This window comes from Sinocyclocheilus grahami, unplaced genomic scaffold (assembly GCF_001515645.1).
Source record: "Sinocyclocheilus grahami isolate Dianchi unplaced genomic scaffold, SAMN03320097.WGS_v1.1 scaffold32.1, whole genome shotgun sequence".
In the NCBI taxonomy this organism is placed as follows: Eukaryota; Metazoa; Chordata; class Actinopteri; order Cypriniformes; family Cyprinidae; genus Sinocyclocheilus; species Sinocyclocheilus grahami.
In genome coordinates, this window is record NW_015505211.1 from 4,567,842 (window position 1) to 4,590,641 (window position 22,800).

General features: G+C 36.2%; 1 protein-coding gene across 1 annotated transcript in view; it reads left to right on the plus strand.

Moving 5' to 3' along the window:
- LOC107578020 (reticulon-4 receptor-like 1) overlaps positions 1-21,583 on the plus strand; it is a 123,532-nt gene extending 101,949 nt beyond the window's left edge. Inside the window, exons 2-3 of the mRNA XM_016264031.1 lie at positions 18,265-18,716; positions 20,696-21,583. Coding sequence (XP_016119517.1) covers positions 18,265-18,716; positions 20,696-21,568 — 1,325 coding nt within the window. The 3' untranslated portion in view covers positions 21,569-21,583. The remainder of the gene's footprint in view (positions 1-18,264; positions 18,717-20,695) is intronic.
- Positions 21,584-22,800: the final 1,217 nt, after the last annotated feature.

Below are 22,800 nucleotides of genomic sequence, written 5' to 3' on the forward strand. Positions count from 1 at the left end.
CGGCATAATGTGTTGCTATTTAAGCATGCTTCACTTTGTCAGACAGGTTCTATTTAAGTGATTTCTTGATTCAACAGGTCTGGCAGTAATCAGGCCTGCGTGTGGCTAGTGAAATTTAACTCAGCTTTCTAAAATAATGTGGTTAATCATAGTTCTTTCATGATTTAACAGGAGGAGGCAATTAATTTTTCACATAGGGCCACGTAGGTTTGGACAACTTTTTTCCCTTAATAAATGAAAGCATCATTTAAAAACTGCATTTTGTATTTACTTGCATTATCTTTGTGTAATATTTAAATTTGTTTGATGATCTGAAACATTAAAGTGTGACAAACATGCAAAAAAATAAGAAATCAGGAAGGGGGCCAACACTTTTTCACACCACTGTAAATATATATATATATACAAACTTACCAAAGTCAAATGTTTAAATGCTGAAAATCTGTTTTTAAAAAAATCATTGTAATTGAACATTCATTCAATTACACTTTGAAACTTTTACAAGTTATTTTAAAAATTAACAGTTTTAAAAACTTTGTTTTAATACTATTTTAAAAACAAAATGACTGTTTTTACTGTATTTTTGATCAAAATAAATGCAGCCTTGTATGGTGTGCATAAAAGAGCTCTTATGCACAAAATAATTCTCACCAGCCCCAAACATCTGTAATAAATTATACAATTATAAATAAATAATAAATAAATACAATTTTACAACACATATAAACACAACATATTTCAACAGACTTGCTTTGAAGAGCAGTCAATTTCTTTTTTCCCAAAAATATTCACGTGAGAAGTTTAACTGAAATAAAAAACAAAAGGTAGTTGGTATGAGAATTTACTTTAAGTATACAAAACGTCAACTACAGATAAAAAAGTTGGAGAGAAAAAAAAGTGGCAGAGAGAGAGAGAAAAAAAGAGCAAGCGAGAGATACTATAAACCACTGGGAATCAAGAATGGTGGCATGAATACGGAAGTGCCAGTCAGAGCGATTTCACAGCTGGATGCCTCTATCTTCACATACACCTACACATCTGTCTGCACTACACGCTACAGAAAAGAGATAGGTGTGTGTGGCCACAGTATATGCACAAACACACAGCATTTATTCACAAACTTCACTGATATGCATTCCTGTGTATCAGTGCACTTGTGTATTCCTGGAAACCTAGTGCTTGTTAGTCATTTGATTGGTTGTTATGTGTATCTACTTGAGTGTTATCACAGCGGGTGCATTTGTCCTGTGGTATCAAAGAATAATGCAGCTGTTCGTACTGATATTTTTATGTATCAGATTAACATCGAGCACAGATTAGAATAAAGCAGTTTGAACAACAACAGAGTATTTTGAAAATCCATTAGATCTAAAGCCTCTGGATCTGCACAGCAACATTTATTAAGTGCTTCATATCACAATAGATTATAAAAAGATTATATACATATTACAGAGCAAATCAGATAATGTTTTTAAGCTTTGCTGGTGGGCAGACTTTTTTCTGTATCACTGAATCATTACTGTATTCATTATATTTCAAAGCGTTTTCTTTTCATTGTTTAAAGGAGAGGCAGCGAGTTTAGTCCATAAAGCATTTTTTTCGTGAGGGAAAGGAATGACTACATGATGAATGGGGTGAGTGAACTGACATGATCATAACATAAGCTGGTTTAGAATTAGATTATGATGTCAGAACATTTAAAGATATTAAATTCCACCGCAGCTTTTGATGAGAAGGACATTAGAAAAGTTTTAAAGGGTTGCGTGGAATGGCATACATGATTATTTAAAAATGCTTTTCATGAATGTTCCTTTAAGACACTCAGGCAAATTCACTAAACAGTGCCACTTTTAAATGCTGTATTAATTTAATGCATCCTTGCAGAATAAAAGAAGTATTTTTTCAAAAAAAAAAAAAAAGTCACTGACTTCTCCTGGTAGCTAGTTAAATATTAAAGGAATAATTCACCCAAAAATGGTCATTTACCATCATGTTTTTCTGCAGAATTCAGTTTCAGTTGTTTTTGGCCTTATACTGAAATTCGGGTCCAGAACAACTTTGGACCCCAATGACATTCATTGTATGGGAAAAAAAAACAAAAAAACAGACATTTATCAAATTATCTTATTTTGTGTTCCACAGTAAGTCAGAATTGGAACCGCATGTGGGTGAGTAACTGTGTGGTATGAACTGTCTCTTTAAATATTAGAAAACGGTATGGTTAAATATTATGCCAAAAACTGTGTTCAGCACTAAATGTTTGTATGCGGGGCTAGGCCATTAAAGTGAATCGGGTGCTAAAACGACAACCTATTAGCGACAGTTCATTCTAAGTCCATTCCCCACTCAGAGTTTTTGAATAAGGCCAATGTCTCCTCAATACACACATCAATCATCTGGTACACATACAGTGCCGAAGCATTCAGGAGATTACAGAACATCAAACCATTAACCTTGAGACAGGTGTTCAGACTGCACTCCATCTCCGTCCATTAACACACTTTGCCTCACACAGAGAGAAAAAAAAGGTTTTCTATCTCTTCCGTTCACATACAAACATTAAACGGATGTTCATCAGTTACAAGACAGTTATGATGAAGGTCAAAGAAAGAGCACAAAAAGCAGAAATGGAGAAGACAGTATGAGAACCACTCATTACCCAGAGAGTTGTGACATAGTCTCTCAAGGAGCCCCCATATGTGCCATTGTGGTCATTCCATGTGGCCATAAAGAACTCCAATTACACAACCCTGAAAGCTTCAGAGTCCATTTGGTTGGCGGGCCGACAACAGTATGATTGACCATTCACTGTGTTTGGAAAGCTCAACCATCAGCTAACAGAGACTTCCACAAGAGTGCCTGTGGCTTTCCATCAAGCACTGGACAGATGTTCACTATTAGCACTGTTTGTTAATACAGGCATAACTATTGCTAAAGCTCATACAGAACTTAGTGATTTGAGCAAACCTGTAACCTTATGCTTCAAGCATTGACATGTAAGTCTTGCCACATTGTGATACAGTTAACTCGGCTTATTGAGGAAAAGTGTGCTATTACTCATTTAAGTGATTCAACTTTGACAGTTTTCACTTGGTAGATAACAGAATGAACAAAAAAAATCCACAGTGTTATACTACTATTTAAATTGTTGTGGTCAGTAAGATTTTTATTTGAAGGAAATTAATGCATTTATTCAGCAATAACTGGCCTGTTACTTTTGTTACAAAAGATTTCGGTTTCAAATAAATGCTGTTCTTTTTAACTTCATATTCATCATAGATACTGTACTCTTTTGACTTGAGCAAGTAAACAAGCACCTAGTAACTAACCAGAATACCCTAGAAACCACACACAGTAGTAACACAATAAAACCACTCACTGACCTAAACACAGTTAAGTCATTAAAGTTGCCAGTCACATCTTAGTCAAAATCTGATTTGTTCTGGGAAGAAGAAGATGTCCATCGACAGGCTCTTTACAATATAATTGTAGCAATTGTCATAAACACAAGAAAATAATTCCCATAGATGGCATCATTTAGAGAGATGAGTTTCTCATGTGTCTTAGATGATAAATGCAGTGCTGACTGTTTGACATGCGTTTTAGTGATGTGCTGTATATAACAGCTCATTTCATCTCAAGTGAAAAGGATTTCACTGGGAAAAATAATAGATTCCCCAATTACATTATACAGGCAAAAATTGTGGAATAGCATACAAGACGTTTTAAAGGGGTCATATGATGCGATTTCAATTTTTCCTTTCTCTTTGGAGTGTTACAAGCTCTTGGTGCATAAAGAAGATCTGTAAAGTTGCAAAGACTTAAATCTCAAATCCAAAGAGATATTCTTTATAAAAGTTAAGACTCAACCATGCCTACCTAAAACGGCTCGTTCTAGCACGCCCCCACATGTCTACGTCACAATGTGGGAAGATTTGCATAACGCCGCCCAAATGTTCACACAAAGAAAGAAGACGTAACTTTTATTCTCACTGCAGTATTGTTGCTGCTGCCATGTCGGGAAGAGGTATTCGGCCAATCACAACGCACTGGATAGCTGGCCAATCAGAGCACACCTTGCTTTTCAGACCAATGAGCTTTGTAAAAATCGAAAAGGCGGGGCATAGAGGAGAAACAATAATGTAGAGTATGTGGAAAATAATGTGTTTTTTGAACCTTAAACCGCATAAACACATTTCATTACACCAAATACACAAAATAATGTTCTTTTTAGCAACATCATATGACCCCTTTAAAGGTGTATTGTGTAAAACATTAGTTCAGCCAGTGGCTTGAATGAGGGGCGGGGCTATCTGACGGTAAAATGCTTTATGCCAGTTTTATAAGCAAAGGACACTGTAAATAAGTCAATCGTCGGACGATTCTCCACAAAAATGTAAACACTTTGTCACTGTGGTGCAAAACACTGCTATTTGTGTCCTTGCCCCGTTCGACATCAGCAATATTGGCTTAACCAGTTAAGTGAATTTTGGGTGGGGCTATCTGATTGTCTAACCAATGGCAGAAGAGCGGACTGTTTGAGAAACCCGTTTGAAAATGATTTTTTCAATCCCATGTGGCTGAGAAACTACACACGTCACCTTTAAAACATGAGGATAATTTATTATCAGTCACTATAAGGCTTGACAATATACCTGTCGTGTTACTTTCCTCCCGTTTTCTCCTTTCTCTACACACTTTTTTCACCGTCCTCTTTTGATGTACTACAGTGACATTTACCTTCTCGGTCCCTGCTTCATTTTTCAAACTTACATGATTCCCCCTGGCGTATCTGCTTTTTTAGCCAGCTGAATGGAAAGACATTTATTCCCCGCTTGGTGCAGCAGCATAAAATTCTTTATGAATTTCCATTCCCCAACTCAGACAAGTGAAACAATCAGTGTGAGACAAAGACCATCAGGTCCAGTCCAGAATATTCCGTGGGGTGGAGAAAGGTGAAGTGCATGATATATATATAGTTTTTAAATGTTTATAGTTTCTTCAACCCAAGTTTAATGTAGAGAGTTACACAAAATAATATGTGTTTGAGCACAATTGAGCTTCCATGCACATGCAGGCTGAATTGTTGGACTGTATTCAGGACGGCTTTTTCCCAAGAGCCCTAACTCTCCCGTACTTCCCTACAGCTATCACAAAAAACAACGGATTGTCATCCATTCTCTCCAAATGTTTTATAAAGGGAGATGGGGAGACTGGCCGATATGGGGGCCGTGTTTGGCATGATGCAGTGGCATGTGAGACTTTGATGTTGGCATGTGGCGTGGGGTGGGATTGCCCTGAGACGCAGAGGATTCGGGGGGATAAGTGGCTATCTCAAAGGTCCAGAAACCTCCTGCTAAAACGAGAGACAGGCAGCAGTCTGAAACATGGCCGGGCCAAACCAGAAAAGAAGTTTATGCTTTTGTAAGTGTAGTTTTTATTTTGACAATGAACTTTAACCACAAGTCATACTGTAGGTGTATAGAAAACAGAAAAAAAGCTGGTTGATAAAGCTGAGAAAACCACATACATAATATGGAATACATATACAGTATATGATAAATCACTTAGTGTAAAAATCTAGTGAAACAAACAAAAAAAGACATGCTAAATAATTAAGGATTTTTTTTTTTTTTTTACAAAATCAGCACAAAGTAGCTGATGAAAAATAATAAATAATAATTATTTACATAATAGATTACTATAAACAACAAATTATTATTTATAAATATAAATATTTTAACTAAAGAAATAAAACCAATTAATTTGAAAAAAATAAAAAACAACCCTAAGGAATGTTAAATAATTAAGGACCATTTTTACTGAATAAATATTTTATAAAATATTAATTAATAAAATAAATACCATTTTAATAATTATAATATATTATTTAAATAATATAATATTATAATAAATGATAACATATTATTTATAATAAATAAAAATAATTTCAATAAATACAAATTTGAACAGATTAATTTTAAAAAGAATGTGAAAATGAAGGCATATTAAAACAGTTAAAAATGTTTTTTCACTAAATCGGCACAAAAGGAAGAAAAATACATCTAAAACTAAATATTTATTTTATTTCTGATTATTTCACAATAATAATAATAATAAATACAATTATTTTAAAATAAAATATAATAAATCATAATAAATACTGCATTCAAACAATACACAATTATAATAAATAATTATTTATATAACTATAAATATACATATTTGTATGTATTAAACGGGTACAAAAACCAAGTGTGGAAACAAATTAAATATCTCAAATCTATTTATCTGGTAAAGCTTAAATCAGAGAAGCTATTAAAACATAGTTTAATGCTCTCATAGTCACGACACAAGGAGGGGGTATGAAACTTGCTCAAAAAGCACATTATGATCATTACGATATTCACAATGCTGCTCAGTTTTATGTCTCCAAACCCATGTCAATCATATCATAAATATCCAACATATCACCCAACCCTTATACAAATAGAGAGTTTTTGATTTATTGTTTGACCTTGTTTCTGGCAAATTTTTCATCACAAACATAAATTCAAAGTGTTTGTGTGCACGAGCGTGCGCGAACACTGAGTGATAAATGAAGGCTACACACAGAGCTCTGTCCTGATTAGCAGTGTTCAGCTCTGTGAAGTTAATGAATAGACATTACAGCAGGATCAATGGCTCCTCTTTCTCAGTCTCCATATGAACAGGCCTAATGAAAAGGAATTACACTCATCAAACCAAGGCCTCTGTTTTCCTCCTGTTTCTTATGCTCTGTCTCTGCCTTTTCTGCCCTGTCTTGCTTCTTTGTTGTCTTTTATCTCACTTCTCTCCAAGAAAGAAAGAACAAAAACTAAAGCAGCAACCCCTTAGATTGGCTAGAATAACACAGACCTGCTAATCTCGGTCTCTTTCCCCTCGTAATGAATGTGCCATTCACAATGATGCCGATTTTATCACCGAAGGTTGGTCGCTAGTAGGCGTAAATCTTAACACAAATGGGATGTATTGCTGGTAAATCAGATGTCATTCAAAGATGATCCGGTTTCTTGCTGCTAAAAATGAACATTCTGCTGGGGAAAGTTTTTGCGCAGCTGTGAATAATACATCATATGATGAACAAGATGAGCGATTATCAATGCATGAATCAAACTCACTCAGTGTCGGCAATTTCTGACAGTTTTCCATGCGTTTTTTTATTAGATTGCTCTATGTGGGCAGAGATAAATCATATATAATTGTGAAACCGCTTGCAGTAACATGAACATTCATCATGGATATAGTATCTTACAAGAGTCAGCTCATGTCTTCAGTTCCATTGGTAGTTTCTAGATCATCTTATTTGCATAAAGTTAAACTGAGTAGCGAAAATCGGTTACTCTTATTGAAAACGAAACTTCTGGACACATTTTTGCTGCAAAATGCTCACACTGATAGATGTGGGTGTTGTTTAGTTTAACTATGCACATGTACAGTGATGTGAAGTGACAGCTACCAGCAGAAGTAAAGGCACTGGAGGAAATATGATCCATTTCTTGTGAGATAGTTGAGTGTAGGCAAGATGGAGGAGTTAATAGTAACTGTGAGCAATGACCCACAGGGATATTGTTCCAAAAAAATGAGGCATGGAAAACCATGCTAGAAATACTCTGATTTGTGCATTGGTAATAAATCATCTTGTGCATGATATGATGCATCATGCACACCACACTTTCCCTTCCAGAATGTCCTGTTTTATTCATTGTCAAAATGGAATGAATTTCTTATTTTTACACCCCATTTGTGATCAGATTTTCGAAAGTTATGGTCATTTATGCAGCCCACGAAAAACAGGTAGCAACTAACAATACAAAAACAATACGTTGTAAATGGGGTTTAAACATCCATTTGTTTCTTTATGATTTACGTGACAAAAAATGTAATAAAATCTTGTGTGTTTGCATGCTGAAAGTTGTTCGTAATTGGCTTTTGAGTTTATTATTTGTACTCTGAATCAATTTTCCTGTGTTAAATGAGGCATAGATGAGAATGTGAGGGCGAGCATATTTGTGTGTTGCATGCCTGGTCTGAACGATGCTTGTAAAGACTTAAGCATAAGCCAGTCAGTGCGTAAAGAGTTCAGACGGGGCTTTTCCCCAGTTCCTAGCAATTTATAACCAGAAGTGTGCACATAATCCCATTCTGTGCACAAACACCAGTGGCCTTTAGTTAATACAGTACATTTGTATGCCAGTGACATTTGTATGGCATTAGTGTATATGCCAGTGTTTCCTGCATTCAAAAAACAAACACAGTGGGTCCCATTTAACAGACAAATGATTCTTAAGAACTGATTCTTTTTAACAAGCCAGTGATTTGTTCAAAGTTTTTAACTGACTCCCACAGAACCCCGAATCAGTGGTCTGAACTGAAATGCACTGTGAACCAGTACTGTGATTAAACTTTAGATTCATGAGATTTATATGAGTAATGCGAGATATATCATCAAAATTGAGATATAAATTCACAATTCTGATATAAACTTGAATACAGTGAGAATGTAGTTGTTTAGACTTAAGATATGTGGTAATAATTTGTTTTAGGTAAATCTAACGGGCAGTCTTTGGTCTCTTTAGACTATTATTTGTTCCACATCAAATAGTTTTGGCTGAGGGCAAAATCTCATAAGGTTATATTTTATATAACTTTAATGCTATTAGAGCGCTGCCTTTGTACTTTTGACCGAATTGCCTAGCAACATTTATTATGGCTGTTGTTGTTGTTTATTAAATATTATTATTCAATAAACAATCTTTTATATAAATAATAGTATGTAATAGTATACAATATTGAGAATATTGTGTGTGTTTATGATGGTGATTGTAGTTACATTATTCCACAATTATATGGCGACAAGAGACTGTTTTTAATGAATGATTCAGCAGTAAAGACTTATATTGAAAGAGACTGAAACAGGGTTGCAAACAAGAAGTTATTTTTACTTTCAACAACACCTTGGAAGATGCAGCCAACAAGTGCACTGAGCAGCGCTGTCATTGGAAATCACCCTAAATAGATGAAAGGACAGTACAACAAAGATATCGCTTTCCTCAGCGGACATTCAAACTAATGTTTTATTGTGAATATGAGATTGAGCTGAAGAATGTGTCTGTTTGCCTCTTTAAGAAGAATCGCTTTATGTATTCCCCAATTGTAAGTCGCTTTGGATAAAAGCGTCTGCAAAATGACTAAATGTAAATGTAAGAATGAATGCTGTATCAGATGCAGGTAATCACACTCTCTCAGTCCATCTCTCTCTCTCATAGTACTATACTCCACATAATACAGTGAGCTTTTAATACAGTAATACAATAAGCTTTTAACAAAGCAACTCAATGTTCCTTTGCTACTAGTTCTAAAGTGACGTTTTCAAATTAGTAACAGAGGCTTGGACTCAGTTGTTAAACTGTCAAACTGAGATTTGAATCCTTGGCGGAAGTAGTAGGTCTGCACAAAAGAGGGTTTTTAAAGATACTCCTCTGTTGTCTCTTTTTTATTTACACACTTGTGCCGTCAAACTGTTGTAAAAATACAATATCACACTCGTAGCCGTGCTGATATACAGCCATATCGCACTGCAACTCGTGTGATATTGCTCATATATCATGGCCAAAATAAGCTTACAAACATATCATTGGTTTCTATTTATTAGACTGTCATAGTCTAGTCTATGTACCCTTCTAAAACGTCCCTTCATCACGGCACAAGAAGCGCTTCAAAACAACCTTCTTTAGTCTGTTGATTGCCTATATTTGAATCAGTTCAAATGTGTCATTCAATGCAACTCCTGCTTTGTTTTTCGGCATGCAGATAAAACAATGCAATGCTACTAAAACACTTGCCATAAGCACATAACACAACACACTGATAAAGAAACAGACAGCATCCCACTTCCTGCTGACAGGGGCAGGAAATTGAGTTTGTCCAGAACAAAGGGAGAGAAGGCACATGTGAGAGAGAGAGAAAGCGAGGTTCAGTATTGCCTCTCATTAAGACAGACAGTCAGTGCTCATAAGCGCTGTCATTGATATGCATGCGATCGCCTCAGCCTGTCCATCTGCAGCGGCACACAGCTGCTCGTCTATTCACTCAGACATGAAAAAAAAATTAAAGGAGCCTTTATGTTTTATATGTCTCACTGCTGAAAGGACGGAAAGACACGTACTGACAGAGGAGCGCTGAGGGTCACTAACACGTCCCCGGCACCAGGCTTTCAATTAGTCTCTCTGCAACAAGACATCAGCTGTGTCGCACAGGGAGGAAGCAGATCCCAAATACAACTCATAATAATACAACCTCAGTTACTTTCATTTAAAATTTGCTTCTACAGTACATCTGCTATTGTGTGGCATTTTATGTTCCTTATAACTAGACCAACAATATCAAATACTATCTAACAACAGTTTCCAGGTTGTTGTTGTTGTTTTTTTGAGGGGGCATTAGTGTCGATCCTGGCTTACTTTGGTGCTACAGGTGAGATTAGACAAACATTAATTTACCATGTAAATTAAAAATATTATTATTCCATTGGTACAGCTTTGTACCAAATTATTTCCATTTCAAATGAATGCTGCTCTTTCAAACTTTCTATTAATCAAATAATCCTGAAGAAAAAAAAAGTATCATGGTTTCCAAAAAAGTACTAAGCATTACAACTGCTTTCAACATTGATAATAATAAGAAATGTTTCTTGAGCAGCAAATCAGCATATTAAAATGATTTCTGAAGGATCCTGTGACTGGAGGAATGGCTGCTGAAAATTCAGCTTTGCCATCACAGGAATAAATTATATTTTAATATATATTACAAAAAAACAACAACAAAAAAACAGTTCTTTTAAATTATAATAATATTTAACAATTATTACTGTTTTTAATATATTTTTGATCAAATAAATGCAGCCTTGGTAAGCATAAGGGACTTTCAAAAACAATATTTTAAATCAAATCTTTTGAATGGTAGTGTATTTGTAAACAAATTTCTTATTGTAATCCAGTCAACCAATGTATTAAAAATTTTAACTGATTGTCAAAATATAGAATTTGTGCTTTGGGAATCCAAGTTACAGTTTCCCCGCTTCATTTCATGATCTTTTTACACCTTTAAAATGCATCTCATACAGCCCTTTCCATAAAACGTTCCACCATAGCTTTCTCAAGCGTCTAGTACTATAAATGTGGAAGAAAAGAAAAACAGTATCTTGCACCCTACCAGCAGCTGTGCATCGCAACATGGCAAAACTCAATGGCTCCCATTATAATCAACAAAGCTATCTGTCATCAAAAATCAATAATGCACTTTTGCACAGTTCTGCTGACTGTAATAGGAGCGATCTTGTTTTATCGTGTCGCTCAGATAGACTGTGTGTGAGAGATAGAGTCAGACAGACAGACAAAAATAGTCCAGCTTTAAATGGAGGGACATGGACATTTTGACAGACAATAATACGTGCTGGCACACAGACAGAAACTCATTCTCATTCTTTAATCAATTATGTTAGACAGGTCTGGCAGAGTCCAGAGATGTTTATGTAATCATTACTGAGAAGGAACCGCAACAAGAGGTCAGGGTTTGGCTGGTTAGCATGGCCCAGTTTACCCCTGCTGGCTAAAAGCTGTAACTACAACATTCCCATGACAACTACAACATAGGAGATTGGCTCAAAAACATCTCTGCTAAGTTCCCATAAGCAAAGATTCAAATTAACAGAATTTAAATCACACACACCAGCTGAGAAACAGCCATTAAGATAAATGGGAATTCTAGTGGACTGCTTCCTCCAGTTATTATAGACCTCCTTGTGCCGTACAGCCCACAAACACAAACAGATCCTCACTATTGTGATATTTCAATCTTGCGGTCTTCATTCTCTGCTAGTCTGTAGTCTTTGATCTCTGTGTGGATCTTTTCTCTTTGTCATTCTGCACAGCATTACCCCAGCACGTGTGTGTCCACTCTCCCCACGCCGTTTATTCAGACTGTCACCGCTGCCTACACACCCACTCGCATGTTCTTTCTTGCGCAGCTTCTGTTACACCAGCCTCCTGCAGGGTAAAAAAAAACACAATGTCGTTTGATGTATAACATCCATAATGACAGATGCACAATACCAACTCAGCTGAAACCACAAATGCAAGTTCTTGCGTTAATCATGTTTATAGCAGCCATTTTCTACATTAATTTTGGACCATGTAAATTTGGAATTCAGACTCATACATTGTAAAATGTGTTAAAGGAATAGTTAATCCATAAAAAAAAGAAAATTTGTTGATGAGTTTGTTTTTTCATCGAAGCAAATTTAGCATTACATCACTTGTTCACCAATGGATCCTTTGCAGTGAATGGGTGCCGTCAGAATGAGAGTCCAAACAGCTGATAAAAAGCATCACAGTATGTGGAAAGTTGTGTGTTCTTTTTACTTCAAAAAGGACTCCATAATCCATAATATTACTTTCTCCAGTGAAAAATTTGTCTAATCTGAATCAGGAGCGAAATGTGCAAAGAAAAGAATCCAAAATGTTTCTAAACAAGTATGTTGGTGGATTTTGATGTGAGAGGACAGGGGATGGACATTTTCACTGGAAGAAGCATTATTATGGATTATGGACTCATTTTGTCCAGAAGCAAAGGTTTGAAGTTACAAACATCTTAATGAAGGGTTTGTTTTACACAGCTTTTCACTTCAAAAGATGTTAACTGATCGACTGGAGTCGTGTTGGTTACCTGTGGATTATTGTATGTTTATTTGTTTTTATCAGCTGTTTGGACTCTCATTCTGGCAGCACCCATTCACTGCAGAGCATCCATTGGTGAGCAAGTGATGAAATGCTAAATTTCTCCAAATCTGTTCCACTGAAGATCCATTTCAATAGGAATCTGTACATTCAGAATTTTCGCATGAGGGCAAAAAAGTTCGGTCATATAAATTCACTGTGCTGACTAACAGAAAGCTATTTGGTTTGAAAGTGACTTCTTTATTTATTTGTAATGAGTGTAAAGTGCTTTATACAATGCTACACTACTGACAATGAACCTTTTTTTGTCTGTGAAATTTTCCAGTGTACCTATAGTGCTCCTTTATACTATACACTACTTGTAGTATCTGAATGCATAATCAGATTAATCAAAATATTTATTAAATGAACAAGCAAGGGACGTTCAAAATGCAGAACTTGACGTGTTTAAATCATGTTGAGCTTTCTCCACATGAACCTACTTGCTGAGCTTACATGAACACAATATTTTAACTGTGACTGGAAATATCCTCAGTGGAAATAAAAGGAAACATTCTCAGTGACTTTGATGGCTGGGGCCCAACTGGTAGAGGCCCCGGTGGCTGGATCTATTCTAATGAGAAGAGACATTATAATATATTTAATGCACTTGTTATCTACCAGAGTTATAATCCAAATGTGAGCGACAGAGGGGGAAAAATGAGAATGGGAACAGAGCGAGAGGTGACTGGAAGGTTTTTCTCCATCTCCCAGAACGTGGAGGGATTTCTGCAGCCTCTGTTATGTGATAAGAGAGAAAATCAAAGAGGGTCATTATGGAGGAGAGAATGAAAAATGAGAACAAAGGACAATGGATACATAAAAAGGGCTAAAGATTTGTGTCCGGTTTGTCATGTGCATATTTAAGTCAACGGACAATAAACAAATACACAAGTGCACACAATCACATAATTAACTGCGCTGACAGTTAAAATATCCTGATAACATTTGAAACTAATTGAAATCCAGCCAAAAAGGCATGAGAGAGAGAAAGGGAGTTACATGATCATTAAAGAACAAGGGATAAATGAACTCATGGAGTTATTAAAGGGTGGATTAGTGGTATTCGATGTGAAATATGGATGTATTTAACATGCTCGGAAACACTGACATATGTTTGAGACATTAAAATGTGTAATTAAAACATAAAAAACGGCATAATAGAACATTTGCATAGAATATAGGCTAAGCTAGCAGGCCAAGTATGCTAATTTTTTTTAAGTCTTTAATGCTCACCAAGGCTGCATTTGTTTGAATATTGTATAATTTATAATACTGTAATATATACTACAATTAAAAAAAAAATCTATTTTTATATATTTTAAAATGCAATTTTAAATCTTCACTTTAGTCTTCAGTGTCACATGATCAGAAATCATTCTAATATGCTGATTTGGTGCTCAAGAAACATTTCTTATTATCAGTGTTGAACAGTAAATAAAAATTTTCAATTTCTTAAAAAAAAAATAAAAATCTTTCTTACCCTAATTTTTTTAACTCGGTGTATTTAACATATAATTTAAATATAATAATATTCAGAAAAAATGTTCAGGTGATATTATCAAGTGATTTTCATCACAAATCACACTAAACTACCAGCTGTCAGAAAATCAGTCCAATCTTACAAGTAAAATAATGATCTTTGCCCAAAGGGTTAAATTAAAATAGTTTGAAATCTTTCCAATATTTAATGGATGCTAGTTCTCGCCAGTAGGTGCTAAGATGTCAGGCGGTCCTTAATCAGGCCTGTTTAACCTTTCTTAACCTGCAGAACTGATACTCAAATACATTTTCATTTGCAAGTGCAGCTTTGGGGGAAAAAGAAGATGTGCTTTAACCTTTTATTAAAGCGTTAGTAATCTAAAGCTCCTAAACGACTGCATTCATGCTTGCCGGCCCTTCCTGTGCATTATGTGGCGTGTGTGTGTGTGTGCGTGCACATGAGGCAGATAGAATGGCAATGAAAGAGATAAAGAGACACACTGTCTAGAAGAGTTATTCAGGTGCAATACAGCATGGTAATACACGCTGTTTGACTTGAGTCCATTTTCATAATCAAATAAAGAGAACCCCATCAGACAAATTCAATTCATACCGCTAGCAATAGAGCTGTGTATTCAGCATTCATTTTCAGAAGAATACACTTCATTTCACTGGCCAAAGAGTGTAATTTTGTTGACGTTGTTGGACTGCTGTAATAAAGATAAAGCAAAGTGAATGTTTGGGAGAGAAAAAGTCCGCTGTCAAACAGAAATGCAAACAGTAAATGCAAAGGATTACATGTGTCATCCGAAGCTGCGTGCGATTTCATGCTGTATTAGACATCGGGTGCTGTTTGAAACAAAGCTTGGTTGGAAAAGGTCATCCGTCAATTGTGTGTATACCGAGGAGATCAATGTAATCTTAAATAAACACAATTGTGTATGTCGAGGCATTTCTAAACGCACGTAATTGGAATATAATGACCTGACGACTGTTCTAAGTGGTTCTAGCGCTTCTAAACAAGAATAGTTCACCCACAAAAATGAAAACATTCATCATTTACTCACCTTTATGTCATTCCAGAGTTGTATTACTTACTTTCTTCTGTTGAACACAAAAGGACAATCATGAACAATTAAGTTGGTTGCACTTTTCCATGCAGTTACAATAAAGGGTGACTGAGGCTTTCAAGCTATAAAAATTACAAAAAAAGCAGCATAAAAGTATCATAAATGTGGTCATTACGAATTATATGGATTCAGAAGACTTGGAATAATTATACAATTAATTACTAATAAACAAAATTATGTAATTATTCTCTAAAAATCTTGACATCCACCCTAGTTCTCCTTGATGCATTAATGAGAGAACAGATAAGGATGTCCGAATGAATCATTCTTTTGATTGCTCACAATGAATTGGTCAATTCAGTTCACAGCACTGATCTAATTTTTGAGTTCTCTGGTTAATAGCCCACTGGAGGAGACGATTATGAGTCAGCGACTTTGTTTGGCGTCAGAAGACTGTAATTATTGCGCTCAAATTATATGAACCACTTTTATGATGATTTTATGGTACTTTTATGGTATGGTACTTGGAAGAAAATTAATTCAATTTATTTTTAAAAGCTGTGTTCAACAGTGGAATTCCAGGTGAAAAACAACATTATGAAACAACATTTTAAAACTACGTTACCCATGATGCTGTACAGAAAATTCCACCAATCAAATTGGTCTTCCTACTCCACCAATCAAATCGGTCTTCCTACTCCATCAAAACACTTAAAATATTTGTAAGACATATGCATATTTTACAATAAACGTAAACTATATTGTTTCTATAGGTACTCTCACCGACTTCAAATGAATAGATTTCTATTTCACCAACATTTTTAATTTGATTATCCCATTCACAATGGGAATTTCTTCACTAAATCTGTTAAGTACACAGTCTTCTATTTTGTCCAATTTTCAAATCAAAGTTTGTAATGTTGTGATTCACTCCCTCAAACACCTGGTTGGTTTGGATTATACCTTATAACACTTTAACTAAATTAAGTCACACAGATTTGGAGCAACTTGAGGATGAGTACATTTTCATTTTTGGGTGAACTGTCTTTTTAACACTACCCGTGCTATAAGCAACAGTATCCTGTCACGCTTCCTGCTGCTGAATGTGTGAGAGCATGGTAATGTTTCATATCAGTGTCAGAACACCCTGTACTACACCACATCACTCAGCTCTCTGCACAAGTTCACTGTCTCTGTCAATATCAATCTCTCTCCGTTTCTCTTAGCGAACTGATCCTTTTAGTTCTTGTGCATCCGAAATTACTCAAATGTTCCATCTCTTCCTCGAAACCCTTCCCACTGCGGTGCACCTCTAAAGCCCCCCCTCTCTCATTTCCATTTCAATTCGACATCGGAGGCGAATCAATGCTGAGCCACTAACGTTCACTTATACAACAGCGCCCTTAATCGCAACCTCATCTTCATGGGTTTATCATTTATTCTCATTCCTTTCCTTTCTTCCCTCAGACATGCGTGTTCTTTCTTTTCATTCTGATCTGTTGCATGCACACACATACACAATAAAACTCATGTGTACATGCATTTTTTCCCTCTGTAACCTTTAACATTGATTTTCCGCTTTTAAAGTATCGCCTCGTGGGTCGGGTATATTCAGAGATGGCGATGGATGGAGGCAGAGATTGCATCTATATAAATATCACATTCTCATGTCCTTTTGGCTGGATTTCAATTGTATCTTTATAAACATCACATTCTTTATGATTATTTTTCCTTTCGTACTGCTGCTTTTCACCGGCAAGGTGTACAATTACATATAAAGTTGGACCAGGGGTCAACAGACTTGAAAGTGACATTTTAATGACATTTATAATCACTGTGCCACATTTTAACTGAGGGGTGTTACAGAGTATTTGTTAAATCTAGCTAACAAAATATATATTGTGTGTTTGATTGGTCCAGACGCTACAGTTATTATACTACACTGGTCAAAAGTTTGAAATCATTATGATTTTTTTTAAATGTTTTTGAAAGAAGACTCTTATGCTCACCAAGGCTGCATTTACAGTCAAACCAAAATTTATTCAGACACCTTCAACATTTCATTATCACAGTTTATTCACTATAGTTTAGAAAATGGTAATAAAATATGACACGAACTCAGTGTTAAACTGTGTCAGAACAAATTCATTTTGATAATGTCATATGACAATTAAGCAAAACATGGCCATGGTCAAAGTGTCTGAATAATTTATGGTCCCAAATTGATAAATTTTACTGGTAGTCCACTGTATGAAGAATTTTTGGGTATAATATGTCACAGTTTATTTTATTTTGCTATCCTCACTTACATAAATGAACTATAGTGCCCTGCACCCACTAGTTAAAAAAAAGGTCCCACTTTATATTAAGTGGCCTTAACTACCATGTACTTACATTTAAATTAATCATTTGGTACAGCACTTATTGTGTACATATGTTTTTACATTGTACTTATATTTTAAAAATACCTGCATGTAATTACATCTGTAATTAATTTCTGTAATTGCATTTATAATTACACTGTTGACCCATCCCTTACACCTTAACCCACCCTTAATCCTACCCATACCACCAAACCGGTCCTTAACCTTACCCATATCCTACCTCAATAGCAGCAAAAGTGTATTATATTATTATAATAATATTGTGAAATATTACTACAATGTAAAATGTATGCTGGTACCAGTATGTTGTGTTTTGTAATGCTGCTCTCCCCATCAGCCTTCTTTATCTCAAATAGCAAAATCAACCAGCTGAGATTTGCTGAAGGTCCATCAGCTGGAACAGCACAAACCAGCATAAACCACTCTGAGGATTCATAATGTTCCAAAGCATTTTTTTTTACCATTGAAACTTGCAATGATTACATGTTATTTTCCTTACCTGTCTTTCCGTAGGCTGTGGTCTGGAGTTTCTCCTGGTGCTGTGTGGTTTAGAGTTGACCCAGGCGTGTCCCCGTCACTGCATCTGCTACGACTCTCCCAGCACGGTGAGCTGCCAGGCTCACAACTTCCTGGTGGTTCCAGAGGAAATCCCGGCCCAGAGCGAGCGCGTCTTTCTGCAAAACAACAAGATCCAGCGTCTGCTACAGGGCCATTTCAGCCCCACCACAGTCATGCTTTGGCTCTACTCCAACAATATCTCATACATCCAGCCCTCCACATTCATGGGCTTCACCCGCCTGGAGGAGCTCGATCTGGGGGACAACAAACACCTCCGCTCTCTGGCTTCTGACACTTTTCAGGGCCTGACCCGACTCCATGCTCTGCACCTCTACCACTGTGGCCTAATCACTCTGCCTGCTGGCTTGTTTGAGGGGCTGCACAACCTGCAGTATCTCTATTTACAGGTGGGTGTTATATTCTCAAAGTTTTGCCAACATTTGGAAAAATAGATCTGGGTGATTTGACAAACAGGTCAGGTGCCATTTGTGTCCCTCATATACAGTACATGCAAAACAATAACAAGCAATAGCTGATGGCATTATTTATAATGTGCTACTATAGTACATATAGTAACAAAGAACATATATAAAAGATGAATGATTCCTGAGTTTTCAGTGTTATTAATGTGTCCGTTCTGCTAGGTCTGACGTGCTGTGTAAATATATCATATTTAGGTCCTCCTCAGCCAAATTGAGTGTGAATTTATAAGACGCTTGGCTTGGAATGGTTGTGCTGACACTTTAGAAAATCTGACTGGATACAATACCATTTTAAAGAAAGCAAAAATGCTCTTCTTGAATGGATATCTTTTTTTTTTAAGACTGTTGCTTAGGAATCATCTGACTTGCCAAATAAATCCAGATAAGATCTGCTCAAAATATTCAATATCAGCATTGGCAGCAAAAAGTGCTGCACTAAAACGATGACCAGAGACAATATTTCCTTCTAATGAAAATGTCAAAAAGGAAACATACTCTTCAGGTGAAAAGAACATTACGGACACACAACTCTTGGAATTTGATTTATGTTTAAGGTTAAGTGTTTCTGACCTTTCATGAGGTTTCATAAGGCTATTCATATATTCAAGATTATGGATATTGTGGTGAAACTGAAAAAGATCATAGCGCAGTAACAGGATCAAATACTAAAACATAATCCAAAATGAATCTTGACATGTGCGTTAAATATATGAGTGTCACAGCAAAGGGTCTGAATACTTAGGACCATGTGATATTTCAGTTTTTCTTTTTTAATAAATCTGCAAAAATGTCAACAATTCTGTGTTTTTCTGTCAATATGGGGTGCTGTGTGTACATTAATGAGGAAAAAAAAATTTACTTAAATGATTTTAGCAAATGGCTGCAATATAACAAAGAGTGAAAAATTTAAGGGGGTCTGAATACTTTCCGTACCCACTGTATATATATATATACACACATATACTTTTTTTAATTGCTTAATATATCAGAAATAAATATTTTTATTTTCTTAATTCTATTCTATTATCAAAGCAAAATGTGTCAAGAACAGCAGACCAAACTGACCAAATGGTAGTTTGGCATATGCAAATGACTTTCATATTTCTAATAAACAATTAAATAAAACAAATACGCATAATATTAATTGCTCTCATGCCAATCTGTGCAAATACTGCACCGTCACGCATTTCTATTTATTATCAATACCAGTGCAAAGGTTAGAAGTTCACAAATGGTGTATAAATATATTTACCTTCAGTACATTGTGTCCAGAGAACACAAGTTACTAAAGGCATGTTGGATTTTTGAAAAGATTCTTATAGAAGAAGTACAGACGACAAGGGAAAATCTAATATCTAATATGGTCCAGTATGAATATCCAAGGTCTTCCAATTTTATGATTCATCTTTGAATTATCTTTATGAAAAGGACACAGAAGCATTCACGTGATTTGATTGGGTTCTTTCCTCGAATATGTTTTGCAGCTTTAATCTCATCAACAACAATTTTTTCATTATTTCTCAGACAATAAAAAAAACAAGACAAAAACATCATTAAATTAAACCATTTTAAATTATAAAAAATTATTAATAAGTAATACTGTTGAAATTATGATTAGAAAAACTAATATACTGTGAGATATTACCAATACACCAACAATGTTTTTACAGTTTTGTCGATGTTTTCTCATTCATTGTTATTTGAGCTGTTTTGTAGTGAAATGATCATTCAGAGTAAAATGGGCTAAAATTAATCCACACAACATGATGAAATATTGACTAAATTTGCCTAGACATTTCATTAAAAGACAAAAACAATAACACTGTCACTTTGGATATTCATATGTGTGACTTCTTTTTTCAGTGCTTGTTACTGACTGTTGCTGTTTACTTGCTGTTCTACAGAACAACCAGCTGGAGTTTCTTGAGGATGACATGTTCATTGATCTTCTGAATCTGAGCCATTTATTTCTGCATGGAAATCGGCTGTGGAGCCTCCACCAGAACACTTTCCGTGGCCTGGGGGTCCTCGATCGTTTACTGCTCCATCAAAACCGACTCCAGTGGATACACAAACAAGCTTTCCATGACCTGCGCCGCCTGACGACTCTCTACCTGTTTAACAACTCCTTACCTGAACTTCCAGCTGAAAGCTTGGCTCAGCTGCCGGCACTGGAGTACCTGCGTCTCAACGACAACCCTTGGGAGTGTGACTGCAAGGCCGTGCCACTCTGGGATTGGCTGCGGCGCTTCCGTGGCTCCACCTCCTCGTTAATATGCGTGGCTCCACCGGAGCTGGCGGGCAAGGATCTGAAACGGTTGACAAAAGAAGAGCTGCCTTCCTGTACGGGCTCGGAGTCGCTCCACCAGAGCAAATCCAGTCAGGGGGATGTGGGGGTGTCGCTGAAGAAAGATCATCATCATCGATCGCGCAATCATCATCATCATCATCCTCACCTGCCACATCAAGATCAATACTACCCCACCTCCCCATTGCCGCTCCCTCGACCACCCAAATCGGGACGCAACAGGAACTGCACAAGGCATCGAAGCCGCAAGGGAAATGCTCAGAATGAGGTGTATACCCTAAAGGAGTTAGCCAACAAGGAATCGGACCCGTCAAAACCGAGACGAAAGAACAAATGCATCCCACGGACTTCTGTGGGTCCCCCTAGTGGCGTGCAAAGAGTGAACAGCAGGGCAGCGCCCCTCTTGGCACCTTGTTTCATCATCACTCTTTGCTTATTGGTGTGTCTCACTGCCCTTATTTTCCGCTGAGCCTCGTGGAAGCCTCTACTAATTGTTTTACAGAACCACCATCTCTGACCCCTGCTGCTGTTGAGCCATCAAACACATGTCTGTATTGGGATCCTAAAGCTGAGAGTTAAATTATCAATGAAAAAGTCACAGAGCCCCCTTCTGGACAGGGGTAATAGCACTTTCCCCACCTCTACCTTGTCCCTCCTCAAAGACTCTACCTTTATACTAAAGTGAACTGAGAATATTATGACATATCCAATGTGAAAAATTTATTTGTTTGAGAATATATGTCACTTATTGACAAAAGACATGGCTATGACATTGTAGAGGGAAATAGGAAGTTTTGAATTCATGTACTTTTTCTTTTTACATTGTCGACAAACTGCATTTTTGAACATACAAGTGCACCATACTAACACCTTCCTCATATTCCTCGATCTGTCCTTCATCTTTCTTCCTCCCTTTTTCATAACTCAAACTTTATGTCTATTATGAAACACCACCAGACTCAAAAGCTGTTTCTACAGAACATTAAAGAGAAAATGTGGTCTCACGCTGATCCCTCTGTTTGGATGCTGCTTGAAAACAGAATAAAGTAGAAATCAGATTCTGATTAACCAGGAAAATGATCATACAAAATAGAGCTTTTCATTTTCTGGACCAAACGAAGTTACTGCAGAAACATTTCGTAATAATTCACATTAAATCACTGGGCTGATTTAAATTCTGATTATAAAAGGCAGACAAGATATAACACTTTCTCAGTTGCATATATTTTACCTATTCACACACATACACAGTGGAAATAATTGAATGGATATATATTTCAAGCATAATTTCTTCAGGGACTTGCAGGACATCTCGTTTCAATAGAAAGACATATTTTATTAAACCCCGAGGGGGGATTCTGTCACCCAGACAGATAGTAAAGCCTGTCCAAACAGTTTCTATGTACATTATGAGAGTAGTTAATCTACAATGGACAACTGAGTGTGGAGGAATATGAGTTTATGCTAATACCTGCTATAGCGTCCCCTGTGGTTTGGGCCAAAGCTAAAACACTTCAACTGTGTTAGGTTGAACAGCTCAATTTGGTTGTTAATTCACCTTTTAGAGCTTAATCCTGTTCTATTCACACATACTGCAGTAATTCACAGGAGTAAAACCTTCTTGTTATTGACGAATTTGAACATATATCAGATTTGTGTCTTTTCTGTATGTGCGGTGCAAGAAATCAAATCTTAAATCCA